We start from the raw sequence: 18,134 nt of genomic DNA on the forward strand, positions 1-18,134 counted from the left end.
CAGTTTGTGCAGGGACACATTAATTGCCAGCTTGTTTTGTGGGGGCCCAAACGAACCAATCATTTCAGCCACAGTTGTGTGGCAGACCCTGGCGCTGAAATGATTGATTTGTTAAAGTGTGCATGTCCTGTTTATACAACATAAGGGTGGGTGGGAGGGCCCAAGGACAATTCCATCTTGCACCTCTTTTTTTCTTTGCATTATGTACAGTTTGGGGCCTAGTTTTTCTAACTGCCATCCTGCCTGCCACTGCAGTGTCACTCCTAGATGGGTCACGTGTTTGTGCCGCCCACTCGTGTCGCTTAGCATAGTCATCCAGCTACCTCGGTGCAACCTTTTGGACATAAAAACACTATTGTGAGGTGTGAGGTGTTCAGAATAGACTGGAAATGAGTGGAAATTAAGGTTATTGAGGTTAATAATAGCATAGGAGCAGAAAAACCTACAAATTCTGTGATTTTAGCTGTTTTTATGCTTTTTTTCAAAAAAATACAGATCCAAAACACAAAACCCAGAACCCAAAACACGGAAGGGTGGTTTTGGCAAAACCAATCCAGATCCAAAACACGAAGAAAGATCCAGATCCAAAACCAAAACACAAAACACGAAAAGTGGCCGGTGCACACCCCTAATATATATATATATATATATTGCCCCAATTCATCTGCAATGTATTGGGGAAACTACCTGAACCCCAGATGCCGGAGTCGGGGCATTGGTGAAATCCAACATGTTGGATTTCCCTGATTTGCCGATCCCATCCAAAATATGTTAAAGATCAACAAATCAGGGTTTTTTAACCTGAAGAATTTCACTGATTCCCCGATGGATCGGTGGTCATCGATGGCCACTGATCGGGGTTAGCGGCTTAACGGTGGTACTGGTCTGACCAGGGAAACGGACGGCAGATGTATGGGGGCTTCTTGATCAGAGAGGAGGGAAGAACATGTTATTTACTTATTTTCAGTCTTCATAACACAAATCACTCCAAACCTCGCTACTACAGTGCATCCATTCATCTCCAAAATACAGAACAACTGGAGACTTCTCTAAAAATACTTATCCTATATCTAACTTGTGCCGATACGTTAGCTCGGCTAAAATGCCCCTTTATCATGTTCTTGCTGTTATAGATTAATGATGCTATAAGCTACAAAAGCTAGTGAAAGGCATATGTCAAAAAAGGGATAAGGGGGCCTCTTACGCAATCTAAGTGTACAATGATTACTGCCCAAATTTCTAAACCCACCAGACTATAATTAATCTTTGCTCAAATTCCTTACTGAAATGAATATACTTTTCAAAACATTTTTTAGCTGCATGATATTCTGAGTAATATGGTGCAGCAGTTATTTGCAGAGTGGCTAGGTTGTGAAAGACGTTTATAACTATAGATGCAGTCTCAGAATACTGCTTTAGGCCACTTCAAAATCTTGCTGTTACTAGAATTATTTTACACCTGTACAAGCATGTAAACTGGTATGAGAATGGGACCTAAATGTCAGGGCCGCTGAAAGATGTTTTGGGGTCAAAGATCCAGGGGGTGTGGCAAGTAAGTGCGCTGCTGAAGAGGACAGACCTGGGTAGTTTTGTACCCCCCCTCCGAGTCCTCTGCCTGATGGTTCTATTGACACCATACCTACTTGCGCTTGCGCCTACAAGTGAACAAAAGCAGGTGAATAATCTGTTCTAACACTTCTCAGTGACTGCAGAATAGGAAAGCGTTTTCGCCATCGCCTATATAGCATCTAGGGAGAGTTGTTGGATTTGTGTAACCTTTGGATACAACACATAGCTTCCCTGCATGTCTCTGAGCTGTGACATATCAAAGGGCAGAAAAAAAACAACATTTTGAACAGATCATGCATAATTCAATAATACCCTTTTCAACTCTGTATGCCGGGACGCACCCGGGATTTTGTTCATGCGTCCATCCCGGGTGCGACCTGGCTGAGACCCCTTTCAGACTGGTGGCCCAACCCGGCACTAATGCCATGTCGATGACGTCACCAACATCACATGTTGAGATCATCTCTAAGTGCCTGCTCTTCCTATGCAGTGAATGGGACGTGGGTCACATCGACCTTGGTTACCCATTCACAGTGGCCTGCAAGCCGGGTTGAACATGTGTTCAACCCTTCTCGTAACCAGGGTTGAAAAGCCAGGTCTTCAACCTGTCCCTTTCCCACTGCTTGTAGTGTGAAAGGGGTGTAATTTGAAAGCAGGTAAACTTTTTAATAATGGCTATTTTAAAAAAAATATTGCAATAGATGAATAATACAGAAATAACCCGATCGTCGGGAATGGAAGTAAAAATGACCCTTCTCTTTAAAGAGTCTGTTTTATAGGGTTTCATTTAATCTTTGATTATTATCCATATTATTACATATTTACAGCCACTACAGTTTATTACATCATGCTTATGCAGAGTCCTTCTATGACCCACCACAGCAGACAGGATTTGGAAGATGAACCCATGCATTTTTGGCTCGGTGTGTTATCATTTTCAGTTTTATAGACTTCTTCCGAATTGTTGTAGAACAGCTGTTAAGTAAATATTGTTAGAATACTTGAGGGTCACCACTTCCTGTTAGGGACACAATATTGTCTTTATTTTGTAGCGGTCTCACAGTGCACCCATTTAGTAACCTTATAGTCAATGTAGAAAATCTCTTGATTGCCGTTTTGATTTGTAAAGTAGGTAAAGCAATATTTGGGTGATTTACTAAAGTCCTGTAACTTTTCTGTAAATGTGATTTGGCCTCTAACATGCCCAATCAGTATTCTACTCACATCTGATGTTACTGGTATTAGTAAATCCTCCCTATGTTTACAGCATTGTGTATACCTAAAATATTCTAGGAAAAGTGCAGATGCTTTAAGCATCAAGGCAATTATTTTAAGCATTTTTTAATCCATCTGATATTGGTTAAAATTTAATTTCGAACAGTTTGATTGGACATGCACAATCTTTTGGCTACACTGTAAAATATTAGGTTTAATAAACTGAAAATATATCATTTGTATTTGTTTGAAAGTGTGTCATTGTATGTAACTTGTTATATCATGATCTTCTTAATTATTTACAATATGGCATCCACCTGCAATTTATACAATTTTAGAAGATGCTGATTATAAGAAGACAGCAGGCCAAGCGCTTCTATATACTGCCCAGAATTCCCAAGAGACTTCAAATAACCCTATTATCCACATAATAATACACAAGTGTGCCTGCTGTATGCCATGGTAATGACATCACTAAGCATTCATTTACTGGAGTTGTTTATACATGTGATAATGACATGTTTGCATTATGATAGTAATAATTACAGAATGTTTTGTTCCTATGACCTGTAGTAAGCTGGACTAATTTATTTGTACAGCAAATGAGTAAGCAGCTATATATGATTAGAGTTGTGCTCCAGCCCTGTTACACATATGGGTTCCCAAGGCCATGTCTGAAGTGTTATTGTAATATTACACCCACTCTTATTTAGTGCATGAATAAAACTTTTGGTCTTGGCTGAGGTCTCAGAGGAAGAACCTAGGCGGCTGTATGCCAGTTTATTGGTTTTGAGAGAAAGTATCATTGTTAAGGAGATTTCATGAAAGCAGAGCTATAGCCTGCCTCTTTATTTAACATACACTTTCATCTTTTAAATCTCTATTATTTGTTTTGTTTACAAAGAAATTGCATTAAACGCTTCCTTTGTTGGGATCACTTCTAAGAGGTGCTTGATTCAATGTGAAGGAGTACGGAGTATAAACCATTTGATGATTGGGCTGTGTGAACTGATCTATCTTTACAGCATCCACGTGCTGCAATTAAGTACATAAAATCTGTTGCCTTCCAATTCTTCCATCCGTCTGTGCCATTTGGGAGTTTTTAAATCGGTTGAGGAATATGATGACAGATTTTGTTTTTCTACCATAAGGTTGAGTACAAATATGTAGCATACGTGACTAATTCCCATTATAATCCTTGAATATGAAGTATACATTTGTTTGCACCTTATGCTGTGACACTGATGTCCATTAATACACAGTGCTTCTGCCTGGATCTTGTTTCCCAAGGCTCTCAACATAGATTGTTCTACCCGATGGCAGTAATGGAAAAGAGGACAGGAAACTCCCTACTTATTATTTGGACGTAGTGTTGTGGCTATGGGTTTTAGCATACAGGGCTTGATTCAGACCCGTACGCTAGCAAGCGATCGCTCGGAGCGAGCGATGTTTTGCAATGTGCGCATGCGTATGCATCACAGTGCATGAACTATCCTGAGCGATCTGGAAGCATTCGCTCGCCCAGCAGAGACAGCCCAGTTGACTGAGTGACATGTCAAGGCGTTTCTGGGTGGTAACAGGGGCAGGCCACTGGAAATGGGGGAGTGGAGGTGCGAACGCCGGAGCATCTTAATGCCGTTTCAGAGGCGTGCATAATTAACAGGCAGCATCATACTACACGTCACCTGTTTGAATTATACACTGAAGTGCTCGCAGTGCTTGTGGCAGGGTATAGTCAACCTCATGTGCTGCGTTCACTTCCGATGGAACCCGATGTACCGATGGTAGCATACACTTCCTGGAGATGATGTGCGCTAGTGGGCATCTAAAGACAGGCTGGGTGGCGTCTGCATACACAGTGTGATCGCACGCCAAGACATAGTGGGCGTGCTTATGCCTTACTGTGCGATTGCCTGCCTTGCCATCACGTAGCTGAATTTGCATACGCTTGGAGTGAGCGTACGCATCTAGCGAATGGGTCTGAATCAGGCCCACAGTTCATTAAGATGATCTTTTGCATTGCTCTGTGCGAATGCATGCGCATGCCACTGCCGAATATGATGTCAATTCAATCATATAACAATACCCTTCACGGAGCTGTGTACATATTTTTAATAATGGCTGTTGAATACATTTAAACAGTTTTGTACGTATTTTTAATTAATTAGTTTAATTTGTGATGGAAAAATTGTAAGAATGATTCTAGCATTGTCAGTGTTTGGCTGTGTATTTTGCAGTGAATAGTATGTCAGCTATGCAGATAAGAAAACAACATGTAAAAGTGACAATTTTATGTATATAACAAATAGTTTTAGCAGTTGACATTACTTGGTGGTTGGTGGTTGCAATAAAACCTCCTAAATGTCATGATCAGAAATAAAACATTTCTTCTCTGTTTCTTATAATCAATGGGTCCTTTTGCAGCAGTACCAGACATGCTGAGAGGGGGGGAGCGGGTACAAATTACCTGGGCTTGCTGGAGGGGCCCGGTACCGCTCCCCCCCCTCTGTCATCACAGCAGCCCAGCGCACGCTGCTGTGTGCTGGGCTGCACTGAGAGACTGCTCGCACGGCTGCTATGAAGCAGCCACAGCAGTCTCCGATGCCTGTGGGGGGAGCGATCAAGCTGATCGCGTCCCCCACTGGTTATGCACCAAGATGAGGGGGCTCAGAGCACCCCCCCTCGCCAGCGCGCAGCGCCAAACTTATTTTTTCACACCTCTCACGATTAGGCCACACCCCCTTTACCCGGACCCGCCGAGTCTCTCAGCAGTACAATAGGGTACCATAGTGCGCGACATGGTTGGCGAAGTGGTTAGCATTTCATCCTCACTACCCAGAGTTCTCTCTGTGTTTGCATGGGTTTCCACCAGCTACTCCGGTTTCCTCTTACACTCCTAAAAGAAACATACTGGTAGGTTAATTGGCTTCTGACACCAAATAAACCCTAGCGTGTATGTGTGTTCACATGATCGGGAAAATAGATTGTAAGCTCCACTGGGGCAGGGACTGATGTGAATGACTAGAATATTGTAAGAATGTATCTAGCATTGTCAGTGTTTGGCCACGTACAGTGCTGCTTAATATGTATGCACTATATAAATAACTGCCAATAAATAAAATTAAATGTATGTGACTGCTATACACATTATGTAGTCGACAGGTGCTTCCATTTGTTTGTTTTTTTCAGGCCTTTCATTTTTATTTTAAAAGGTAGATATGAGTTATAAATGAATATTTCATGATGTCGTTTACTCCATAAAACATATGTCATGCCTAAACTGTCCTTCATATGAGGGGGTTGTATGTCAGCAACACCTGGAGTGACAAAGTTTGCTCCTCTTCTCCTTTTATGCTCTAGCCCCCTTGAGGATAAAGCAGTATTTTTTTTTTTTAATATGTTCATCTTATCAATGCTGTTTTCTCACACTTTCCCAGAGTTCCGTGCTGCAGGAGCCATTAGAGGCAATTAATGTTTATGATCTCTGTATGTCAATCCTGTAACAAGTGAAGTTCAATCAAATTGCTAAGGATCACTAGGGACTTAAATTGAGTCACTGGTGGAGATGACAGCTACATCAAAGCTGGGACACTAATTCCATGTTAGCGTTTAGTTTGCATGCTGTTATGGCACTGTTTCTTTAAGGCTAAAGGTCTAGACTGAAGAAAGTTGCTAGGTTTTTCAGTGCCCTCTAACATGCATACTGTATTTAGCTTCTGTACAAGTACACTACCACTCCCCGAAGAAATTATTATTGATGTAGCGAATGCCCATGTAGGAGCATGACCCACAGTTTTAGCATGCTGTAATATCAAAATGGTGGCAGGGCATGCTGGGATGTGTAGTTCCACAGCAGCTGGAGGGCCAAAGGTTGAAGACCCCTGGATGCCCTGCCACAGGTTTAGCATGCTGTTATATAAAAACGGTGGCAGGGCATGCTGGGATGTGTAGTTCCACAGCAGCTGGAGGGCCAAAGGTTGAAGACCCCTGGACTAGACACAGAAGGGGACTGAAATAAATAGCTGCTCTCCTATTTTTTTAATGGCTTTTTGTGCATAATGTGGATGCACCAGACTCTCCCATACATTGTCAAGCCGAATTGTATTTATGCCAGCTCACAGTAAAAACCATGTCTAAACGGCCTTGATTATCGATTCTATCCTGCATTTGGGTAATGATTGCTTATGGAGTTCTAGTCAAAACTCTTTATCATTAAAATATTATTTTGAGTTACCGTGGCCTTATAGTGGTGCTGTACTATAGTAGAAGATCACAATTACAACCTTGCTAACTAGAGATGTGCAAAGACCCCCGTGTTTTGGCTTTGGCGAAACTAGCCTCAAATGTTATGATTTTGGTATTGGCAAAACCACCCTAAAGTGTGTTGGTTTGGATTCAGTTTTGGTTTTGGATTGCCTTAAAATTGATAAAAACAGTTAAAATCATGTAACCTGTTTACATGCCAATCAAAACCGAAATTTGTTTTTTAAATCCGAATTTGCAGCAGAACCGAGCCGGAACTCGGTTCTACTTGGAACCCCAAAAGTGATCCGAGTCGGTATTCGATTGAACACAGACCCCTTTGTTCAGGTGTGCTCGTTTTTCAGGAAAACCAAAGCACACATCTCTATTGCTAACAGAGCTTACGGTCTGGATTTTACTGACATTGTTCCAGTTTTAACAAATTTCCGATCCAGTGGGGAACACGAAGACCGCTATAAGTGTCTAGGAATGCCCTTGTGGCACCATATAAATAAAGGATGATAATAATAATAATAATAATGATAATAATAATAACAATATAATAATATAACAATTATGTGCACAACATATGCACTCTATCATTGCAAAACCAAGATGTGATATCACAAAACGATAGCGCTTCCTGCTATCTGTGCTCTCAAAACAACCAGGAAACAGTCTTGTTTCCAAGGTCATTTCCTGTTAGATAGTGGCTTATCATGGCTAACTCATACTTGCCGACATCCAGCTACATCATACCGGAGGGGGCAGCTAGGCTTCTTGCGAGGGGGAAGGGCGTGAGGGGGAGATGATGTACGATGTGGGCGGAGCAGGGGCGTGACCGCACGATCACTTAATTATGGCCCTGCCCTCTCTTTACAATGCCAAAATTAACGGCATTGTGAAGCAGGGGTCGGGGACACGATAACGCAATTCAGCCCAAATCGCGTCTTCGGCCCCTCCCACTGTGTATGGGGGTGTATGGGGATGCGGATGGGGGTCCGCGGCGATGCAGAGGACGCAAGTGGATGGCGGTCTCGGGAAACTTACCTACTTTTCCGGCCGTCTGGGAGCATCACCCGTTTTTCGGGAGCCTCCCGCCCATCCTGGGAGAGTAGACATGTATGGGCTAAATGTGGCAGACTTTATTGCCAGTTTACCAATGTGATCAAAAAGATCACAAGTACATACAATAAAATGTACTGCCAAGTTGTATAGATCAGATATCATGATCTTGTTCTGCAAAACCCCTTTATGAAAGAATACAAGAAACAATTAAAATTTAAACGACAACATACGAGAAATGTTGTCATTTGTTTTCATCCACCTCCTTTAATATAACACACTACAGTACTTCTGATCTGCTTTATCACTTCAGTGCTAAAATTAAACACATGGGTTAAGTGACTGTTACACACAATTTTGATAAACTGAGGTGGAATTCAACATTTCTTGCATGAGTGGTTGTATAATATGGCAGAAGCAGTGAGAAAGGAAAAGCCCAGCATCTAAGACCAAACACAATGGAAATGCAATGAATCGGAATGCCTCACAGATCATAGCAGCATCAGAATTTCCAGCAAGGAAAATCTTTTCATGGTGAATTAAGTGGTGGAGGAAGTAAAATGGTGATGAAAAAAGGTAGGCACAGATCACAAACGCTCGACTTAAGGCTCACTGCTAAAGATTTAAGAACCTTAGCTAACGCCGTGCAGAATAGAATGTGGAAAATTGAATTTACTCAACAATTAAGCATTGAATTAATCTACATCCCAGCTCAACAGAAACGTGTGTGCAAGGGATGGGGTGGGTGAAGTAATATGGAACTAAACGGAATAAATCAGTCTGGCTCATTAAAAGACAGTGAATCTATCATGTTTGTTGTTCCATAAAAGAACACAGTTTCCTGCAGAACATGGCATAATTCTATACTTCCTTACCACCTTCTCCTGAATTGCACTCGTAATCAGATTAATCAACACATTTTTGCTGAGGTTCGTCGGCTGCTCTATATTTTAGCTTGTTATCTGCAGATTTTCTATTAATTACAAGTCAGATCACCAGCCAACAACAGTAGTGAGGGACAACACAAATAGAATGAGTATGCCCTGGAGATGTCACTCCTAAGATCTGATGCATCCAAGAACTCCCACGGGTTCAGGCGGCCTCCCACATGCCTTGCTGGTCTATTGTTCAATTACAGTTAATGCAATAGTTTGCCATTTTCTTTTTTCTAATTATATTTTCAAGTGGGATTTGTAGCACATAGAAAAACATCCCTTTACATGTTGAGGCACCAGGGGCCGTGTGCCTGGCATTGTCCGTCCCCTGGGTGCTGTACCATTCTCTCTGCAGTGTTCTGAGTAAACAAGTCTAAAAAGCTGTACAAACTGAAAATTTATGCATTAACTGTTTGCATTTGGGAGCATGTGTTCCACATTACCCACTCTCAGCATTCTTCTGGCATGTAGGCTGCATATTTATTTAAAAAAATAAAAAATAAAAAAAAATTCTCTCACAGTTCACACATCTTTCTGCCAGTCACCAAATCACCAGTACAACACTACCGGCATTTTCTGATAGTTACCGTTGCCTTTAGTGTACTTTTTTTTTTCTTTCTGAGCTAGGCTCCAACTAAAACTCCATGGTGCAATGAAATATATTAAAAAAAAAAAAAAAAAAGTCTTATCATAATAATATAACAAAATTTTTTGAAAGTTTATTGTGGGCTGCAAAACCAATGAAAAGCATCATCTTTGGCAAGAACGCAAAAACAGCACTCTCTTTATATGAAGTCATTCCTGACTGTTTGTTGATTGATAGATAAGTATGGAATGCAGGGAGACATCGGAAGCTAGTAAAATAGTCGGGATAAAAGGGCCCATTATGCAAGAAAGTCAGTGTAGTATAACCAAGCAAGGCGCAAGTTTTTTTTTTTTTTTAAGCTAATAATAAAAGCTAATTAAAATCTTTTTTTAAATGATAAAAGGAGATTTGGGCGGAGTGTTTTCCTGATTGTGTGTGTTTTTGTTTTGTTTTTTTGTTTCTGAGAATTTAATTTACAGCCAATTTTTGCTATCTGAATGTTACTTTCAAATTCACCCAGTGATAAGGACTAACATCTGTTTTCTGTTCAATAGTACAAGGAAGCTCTGCATGGGGCTGAGTGTACACAGACCATTTGAATCCATTGTTGTTCTCCCTCTTTTTTTTGTCCCCCTGCCTAGTCCATTTGCCACATACCATCCGGCAAACAGCTGACACATATCGGCTATTATGGACCCAGGCCTAATTGTGTCGCAATCTTTAAAAGCTCTTCTACGCTTGTCTTGTGTGATGTATCAGAGGCTAAGACTATATAAACAGGCTGTATCAAAGACCACTCTCATTTTTTTTGCCTTTGCAGAGTAACAGACTGTTGTGCCAGAGGGTTTGTTGCTGCTAAATATATAATCAGAATCTAGAAGCAGTTATTTGCCTTTTCTGCGGAATGTTTGTGTTTTCAATGGTAATTCAGCATGCAATTATGAAAGATATCCATGCCGCTTAGCTCAGTGAAAGAATCTAATGCAGATCCATTTGGCAGCTTTCCTTTAAATTTGCACATTAAGTTGGTTGTAGTTGAATATATGCAAAAGACGGGGGAAAAAACAGTGGTTTGAATTTCTTTTTATCTATTTAACTCATAACGTTTCTATGTAATTCCACAGCCTTCATGGAGCAGAGACCATGATGATACAGCGTCAACTCGTTCCGGGGGTACACCGGGACCTTCAAGTGGCGGGCATACGTCGCATAGTGGCGACAACAGCAGCGAACAAGGTAGGAATGTCACCTTCAAGTATTTAACACGATAAAGTATGTCTCTTTTTTTTTTGCCAAAAACAAAATGTGCTTGCTACCATGTTGCGTAATTTTTTAATGACATATGGTATTTACTATTATAAAATGTTTATGTTGAATATTTTTGTGTGTGTCTGTTTTTTTTTGTTGTTGCTTATTTTATTTTCTGCTATTTAGAAACTTAATGGCATTATATTTCTGAGAATTTTTTTTTTTTTTATCAAGTGGACTTTTTTTGTTGTTGTTACTTGGGATCTCCTTTGCCCATTGTACTATAGGATCACTACAGCCTTGTTCTCTATCTGTGAAGTAGACTCCTATGACTACAAAGTCTTTATAAGTATAACACCACTCTGCAAGTTTAGATCTATAGTATTTTTTGTTTCTCTAGTGCTTATCATTATCCAGTTTTTGTTGCTCGTAGCTGACATATGGAAGTATTTACCACTCCTCTTCAGTGTCTTCAAACCGCTCACTGAGGATGAAGTGCTACATTTTTATCATAATAATTCTAGTAAAAACTCTGCAAAGTGAGCATAAAAGTTTGAAAAGCCCCTTGTAGAAGTTGATATAACACACACATACATTAGTTCTGAAGGTGGATGGTGATGTTTTATATAGGTGTGTGCCCAGAGTTACTAGTCTCCTAAAATGACATCATTGATACAATAAGGTGATCGCCCTGGACAATAACTACTTAGCAAACATATTCATCTACCTAACTAATATATATTTCAGGGATAAGTAGTTATCAGCACTCCAACTAATGTCAGTCACATTTGCCTGGTGTTGTAACATTTATTTATTAATTACAAGTTATTTATGCAGCACACACAAATTCCGAAGCGCTTTACAGAGCATATTTCAGTCATTCACATCAGTCCCTGCCCCAGTGGAGCTTGCACTCTATATTCACTAACAATCTATATTCACTTCAACACAAACACACACATTTTTGGAGTGTGGGAGGGAATCAGAGTACCCGAAGGAAACCCACACAAGCACGGGGAGAAAATACAAACTCCGCACAGTTAGGGCCGTGGTGGGAATCCAACCCGCAACCTCAGTGCTGTGAGGCAGTAATGCTAACCATTACACCATCCATGCTGCCTTTACTTTGATATCAGCCCTACTATAACAGAAATGTGATCATGTAATAACAATGTTAATAACAATTAAAGGTAATTGGTTAAACAGTCTTAGAAGAACGTAATGTGCTACTAAGATACGACGTAAACTGTATCTGACAATTAAACTTAATAAGCTCCTTTACTACAGTAATTGTAGTAAGATGCACAATGACAGAGACCTAAGTCATAAATAATGATCAAAGCTCTTATTTTGAGACTGTATTGGCATATATAGTATCTTCTATAGTATTTAGAACATATGGTTAATTTACTGTGAACGAGACTGGTTCTCCTGCAAGATTTTTTGGAAGTCAGCAGAAGTCAGTGTATGAACATTAGTTAGCTAAATATTTCAGCCATGAACACAACCTCCTTGGCACTTCATGGCTTAGTAATCATTATGACTGCACAACATGAGGAGCAGGCTGTTCCTGGTACTAGCCTTTCGGGCCTCTGGGGTGGCCTCAGGGAGATTTTCTTTGCACTTTAAGATGCCTCTTACATATTTTTGCATGCTCTGCTAGTTTTGCTAATGTTATTTCTGTTTTATTGTGTTGCAACCCTAAATTCACCATGGTAATTGCTGACACATTTTTGTGCAATTTGTTTGGAAACAATGAATTCATCATACACTTTAAAAGCATTAAAAAGGCGTTGCTGAATTCTCAATTGTTGCCTTTTAGCCTTTATTGCAAAACTAATGCTCTGTCAGTCTTAAGTCGTTTGCAAACATGGTGTGTGTGTATATAGATATAATTTTTTTTCTCTGAAGCATATTATCAGAAATGTGCTTTATATATATATATATATATATATATATATATATACATACACACAGTATATGTAAACCAGAAATAAAACAAAAGGAAATAATTGCTCTATTCAGTAATAATATCGTGTGCACCGACACAATCTCTGTGCACCATCTCCGACAGGGCCTTAACCAGACGTGGACGCTAATCCCGTCTCGGCTGCGACTTTGTACGCAGCGGTACAGAGGAGCTATGCTAATGCCACGGCCACTGTAATGTGTACAGAGAAGCTCTCTGGCTGCACCCTTAATCCGCTGCTCGTGTACAAAGACGCACCATCAGTTACACATCGTTCGCACATCGAACTTCTGAGCAACCCCTATGTGTCCAACAATGCAGTTGTTGGCTGCGGCATGCCCACAAAACAGCCGCAAAACACCCGTGTTTAACTAGCCAACCTCCGTTGCCTCCCGGAACCACACAGTGGCTGTCAATCACTCTGCGTCCAAATACTCACTATGACGAAGGCGCAAACACAGTTCAAGCAATATTGGCCAACTGCAGAAGCATTGCATCTATTTATCTATCTATCTATCTATCTATCTATCTATCTATCTATCTATCCATCCATCCTTAAGTGTAACTTTGTTGATCCACTTTCTTTTATGTATGTGTTTGTATGTATAATATATATATATATATATGTATTGCACAACTACTTATTCACATTCCCTTTATTCCTGCTAGCACCCATATTTGTTTTAAGACATAGGAGTTTTTCTTTTGGAAAATCTATATGGCTGTTATCCAATCTTTACAACCACAAGGCCATAAAAGAATGGCATTGCAGCTTCCTAATGGAGATCCCTGGCAGCAATCTGTAATTTACTTTTAATATGAGGAGGAAATGAGAGGTCTCTGTAAATATAAGTAATATTCCTCCATTACAGTGATCCTTGGATCAGGACCAAGGTTAGAAACTAGTAGAGAAAACAGGTCACGCCTCTAACATTTGGCTTAATTAAGTTAAAATAAAAATAAAATATCACCTTAATCATTGATAAAAAAAATATAAAAAATGGAATGATCGTATACTATAATGCTATAATGACATGGAACCTAATAGAATCAGGGCAATTGCTGCCCGAGGGTACTTCCAAAGCTCATTGCCCTGGACAAATGCACATTCAGTTCTGCATTGGACTTAAATGAGATAGATTTATCAACCGTAGTATAATGAACATGTGGCGATACCCATAGCACCCAAACAGATTCTAACTTATTTTATAGAATGTACTGGATAAATGATAGCTAGAAGCTGATTGGCTGCTATGACAAACACCTCCGGTTGTCCTCTTAAGAAGGTTTGATACATTTCTCCCACAGTGAATATCTTTGTTGCCAGTTAAGTATCAGGAGTTGCGTAGTAATACTGCGCAGACACCTGATAGCTTTTGGGTCAGAATAGATCTGCATTTTAAGAGCAGTAAAAACTTTGCATCTGACTGATCCCTAATCCAGATACAGCACAATGGGGCCCGCACATCTATGACCCCGATTCGCACGTGCGCAAACTAGCCACTACGTTCGGGACAGTGATCGCAGAGGATACGCAGTCCCGTGCCAGAGAGATTGACAGGAAGTTGCTTTTGTGGGTGGTAACGGGGGGGGGGGGGGGTTTCGCATCACACGTCATCTCCGGTATTTATTAGATTAATCGGGTACATCGAAAGGCATCTGAACTGGTAGGTTTTTCTTACTGCTATCACTGTGAGCAGTTCAGGCTAAAAGACAACCAAGTGACGTGGTCGATGACGCTCCTTTACTAATTATGCACTCCCATTAAACGCCCTTTTGACCATTTGGCACGCCTGCGTTCGGATCTCCACTCCCCCGTTTTCAAGCACCTTCCCCTGTTACCACCCACAAACAGTACATTCTGTCAATCAAATTAGCAGCCCCTCGCTGTTTTGCGAGCGCACGATTTCCGACCGCAATGACTGGTTTGCGCATGTGCATTACGACCCATATGCATGCGCAGTTGTGCGAACATCGCTCAGAGCGAACGAGCGGCCGCTTACGAGCGGCTCTGAATCAGGCCCACAATGCGAATGCAAACATTTAAATATCACTGCTGATATTAGCAACCGCGTTGCATGCGTATAAGCGGAATAGCAATCTGTAGTGAATCAGGCCCCCGATCCACAGGTCGGCGGCCATCGATGATCGGCAATCCGTCTGAGGATCTGGGAAATTCAACACTTAAAAAATTCCTGACTCACCGATTCCGACAATTTTAAGGTCAGGATTGGGGAATTGAGCTTTTTCAACATGTTGAATATTCCTGATTCCCTGAGCCCGCCATCGGCAGAACGGGGAATTGCCGCGATAACGGCTAGATGTATGGGCCCCTTAACTCTTAAGGCCCCCATACACGGTGCAATGCGACAGGGGATCCGTCATCCGACATATCGGGCGGTCCGCACACACAGTGCCATCAGGTGGCCGACCGCCCGATATGCCGGCACCCCCCTCTCTCACCCACATAGCAATCCATAGGATCGCACATCGCATCCCCTGATCTTATGGTTCTACAGAAAGAATAGAGGGTGCGATGTATGACCCCATGGGAGTGCACTGGGCCCGACATCAGGGCCATACACGGTGCGATATAGCAGGCAAATCGCACCAATCACTCGGATCGCCTGCTTTATCGCCCCGTGTATGGGAGCATTACAGTTGGATGTTCAAAAGAACACTTTGTTTGGAAATGTATTTCTTTATTTATTTATGTATTTATTTATTATCAGTTACTTAAATAGCGCTAGCATAGTATGTTGTGCTTTACAATTGGGAACAAGCAGTAATAGAACAAGACTGGGTAATAACAGACAGACAGAGGTACGAGGGCCCTTCTTGCAAGATTACACACTATAGGGAAGTATTGTAAACTTCATACATACATATTTTACATACATATTTTCAGAAGGCCTGTGAACTTCAGTTGCCATTTCTTGTATAATACATTGCTGCAACAATAAGCATTTTAATTGTAGCACGCCTTGGTTTTTAAATCTGTAATCAGCAGGGAGTAAACCTCCTCCGTACATCCTACGTACCTTAGCTTGCAATGCCTCTGTGCATTAATGATAATAGCAGATTCTAGTTATGTATCTATTTTTCTTACAGCTATATATACCACTGGCAGTATGCAAAATTCTCTGTTTCTGTATGGCATTCTTTCAGGCTCAGATAATTCCTCATACTAGTGAAGGGAATCTCAAGGTAGCTGTTTGAAGCTTGCACACAGAGCTGGATGAAGAGGGGAGGGGGGGGGGAGGAGGTGAAGGGCCACGGTATGTTCCAGATGACTGAGCAACGATTTATACACCAGCTCTCCTTTTTACGTGAACAAGAGGAGTAATAACTGCACAGAGCAGGGCAGTTTGGAGCAGCTTGCCTGTCTGATGACTAATGTGATAGGGTGGAAGGAGCTTGCTGATTGGATGTCTTAATGAGCACATTTCGAATAGAGTTTGGGCTGCAGTCCCCCTTGACCTTTGCCCTTTATTGACCAAACTGACACTTCATTTTTCACATACTTCCAATTATGGCTTAGCTTAAGTGTTGCCCTGCCTCCCTTCTTTCTTTTCTATGGATGACTCTAGAGTAGCTGAGGCCAAAGCAGATATTTTAATTTGAGAAACTAGCATTTCAGGTTTAGGGAGTAATATGAAACTGCTGTCAGTTCGCACTCCTGGGGAAAAAAAAAATAATATTTAAATTTTTTAAATTTTTTTTATTTTACAAAAGTTGAGCTATTTATTTAATATAGTTATTATATTGTATATTAATTTATTAATTCAATTTTACGGCATGCCATTAAGAAAAGTAGTTTACTTTGTCTGGGGCAGAGTTGATAGCTATCCAGAAATATGGCACAGAGACTGACTTTCATTGTAGTAAATAACATTTTATATTATAACGAATATTAAAACACTTCCATCATTGTGAGGAGGGTCTGTTTGCGTTTAGCTCGACTAACCTGCGACGCGCGGTGTCATGTGGTCTGACAGCTTCTACTTTATTTTTTTTTTTATAATAATTTGGAATTGAAATCATATGTAAAATGGCAGAGAGGGGGATTCTGTCTTTTCTGTAAGGTGACCCCTGTTACTCAGTCGCTGCTTTTCTTGAGCTTATTAAAAACTAGAAAAAAAAAGAAAAAAAAAAGCTTTTCATATTTCACAGGCATTGATGTGAAAATGAGCCGTCCTGTGAGTAGTTTTCTTGATCATTTTTAGAACAATTGATTAACTAAAAAGCTCCTGTCATTAGTTGACATTGACTGATAGTAATTTGTCACAAGCTCCGAAGGTCATCCAGACAGCGGAGACTCTAGCTTGTCTTTGATTGACCTTTACTGATTTCTCTGATGCCATTATCATGTGGGTTCTTTTTGACTTGGTATTACCCTCTAGTGCCTGAGAATAGGACATTGTTCAACCTACTGTTGTTCTGTTGTTATGTTAAACACATGACGATAGCCATCTTTAGTTTTGGGGCAAAAAAAGACATAGTTAACAATTAAGCTGCAAAGGTTACATATTTGTGCAAAAATTCCAAAACTTCAACACTATGGTTGATTACGGGTCACAGTTTGCAAAGTACATGTTTTTAGTATTTAATAAATAATTGGAGGATTGAATTTAATTTGAAATATAATTCAATTCACCAAAGTTACAAAATGTTGGTGTATTATTTTGAGCCATTGTATTGTTTTCAAGATAATGGGACCTGTGGTCAAAAAAAGTTAATATTTTATGATGTCCCATATTGCTAACTCATAGTTAAATAAAGTCAACATTCTGATGGGTATATTTACTTAAACTTGTGCAGATGTTACCCATAGCAACCAATTAGATTCCAGCTATCATTTCTCTATTACAATCTAGATGATAGCTGGAATCTGATTTGTTGCTATGGTCAACACTTCCACTTTTCCTTTTTGGAAGTTTTAGTAAATCTACCCCATATTATTAGCTTACTGACTATCTATAAATTATTATTTGATTCTAAAATAATAAAATTAGTTTTGGGGGTGAATTACTTAACATGAGGTGAAAAATTAAAACTCATCTAGCCTCCCCTGATTCTATAATCCTACAGCCAGGACGGTTTAAGGTTTGTGAGGGCACCAGGGAAACTAACTTGTGAGGCCCCCTACCAATAAAAAAAATGTCAAAATGATACATGGTGATGTTATAAAATAGTGTAATGTGTAAATACTCCCAGCACTGCTGTAGTGCCCTCAGTTCACAATATGCCACATAGCAGCCCAGCACACAGAATGCCATAGTGCCCCCACACTGATGATGTAGCT

At 40.4% G+C, this 18,134-nt stretch overlaps 1 protein-coding gene across 2 annotated transcripts in view; it reads left to right on the top strand.

Annotated features, from left to right (window-relative positions):
• The window catches only part of MEIS1 (Meis homeobox 1), a 168,928-nt gene that overhangs the window by 23,860 nt on the left and 126,934 nt on the right, over positions 1 to 18,134 (top strand). For both annotated transcript variants that reach the window (XM_088477252.1, XM_088477253.1), the window contains exon 7: positions 10,737 to 10,848. In XM_088477252.1, the coding sequence (XP_088333378.1) occupies positions 10,737 to 10,848 (112 nt within the window). The remainder of the gene's footprint in view (positions 1 to 10,736; positions 10,849 to 18,134) is intronic.

Source organism: Taudactylus pleione, unplaced genomic scaffold (genome assembly GCF_031769625.1).
Source record: "Taudactylus pleione unplaced genomic scaffold, aTauple2 ptg000201l, whole genome shotgun sequence".
Taxonomy (NCBI): Eukaryota; Metazoa; Chordata; class Amphibia; order Anura; family Myobatrachidae; genus Taudactylus; species Taudactylus pleione.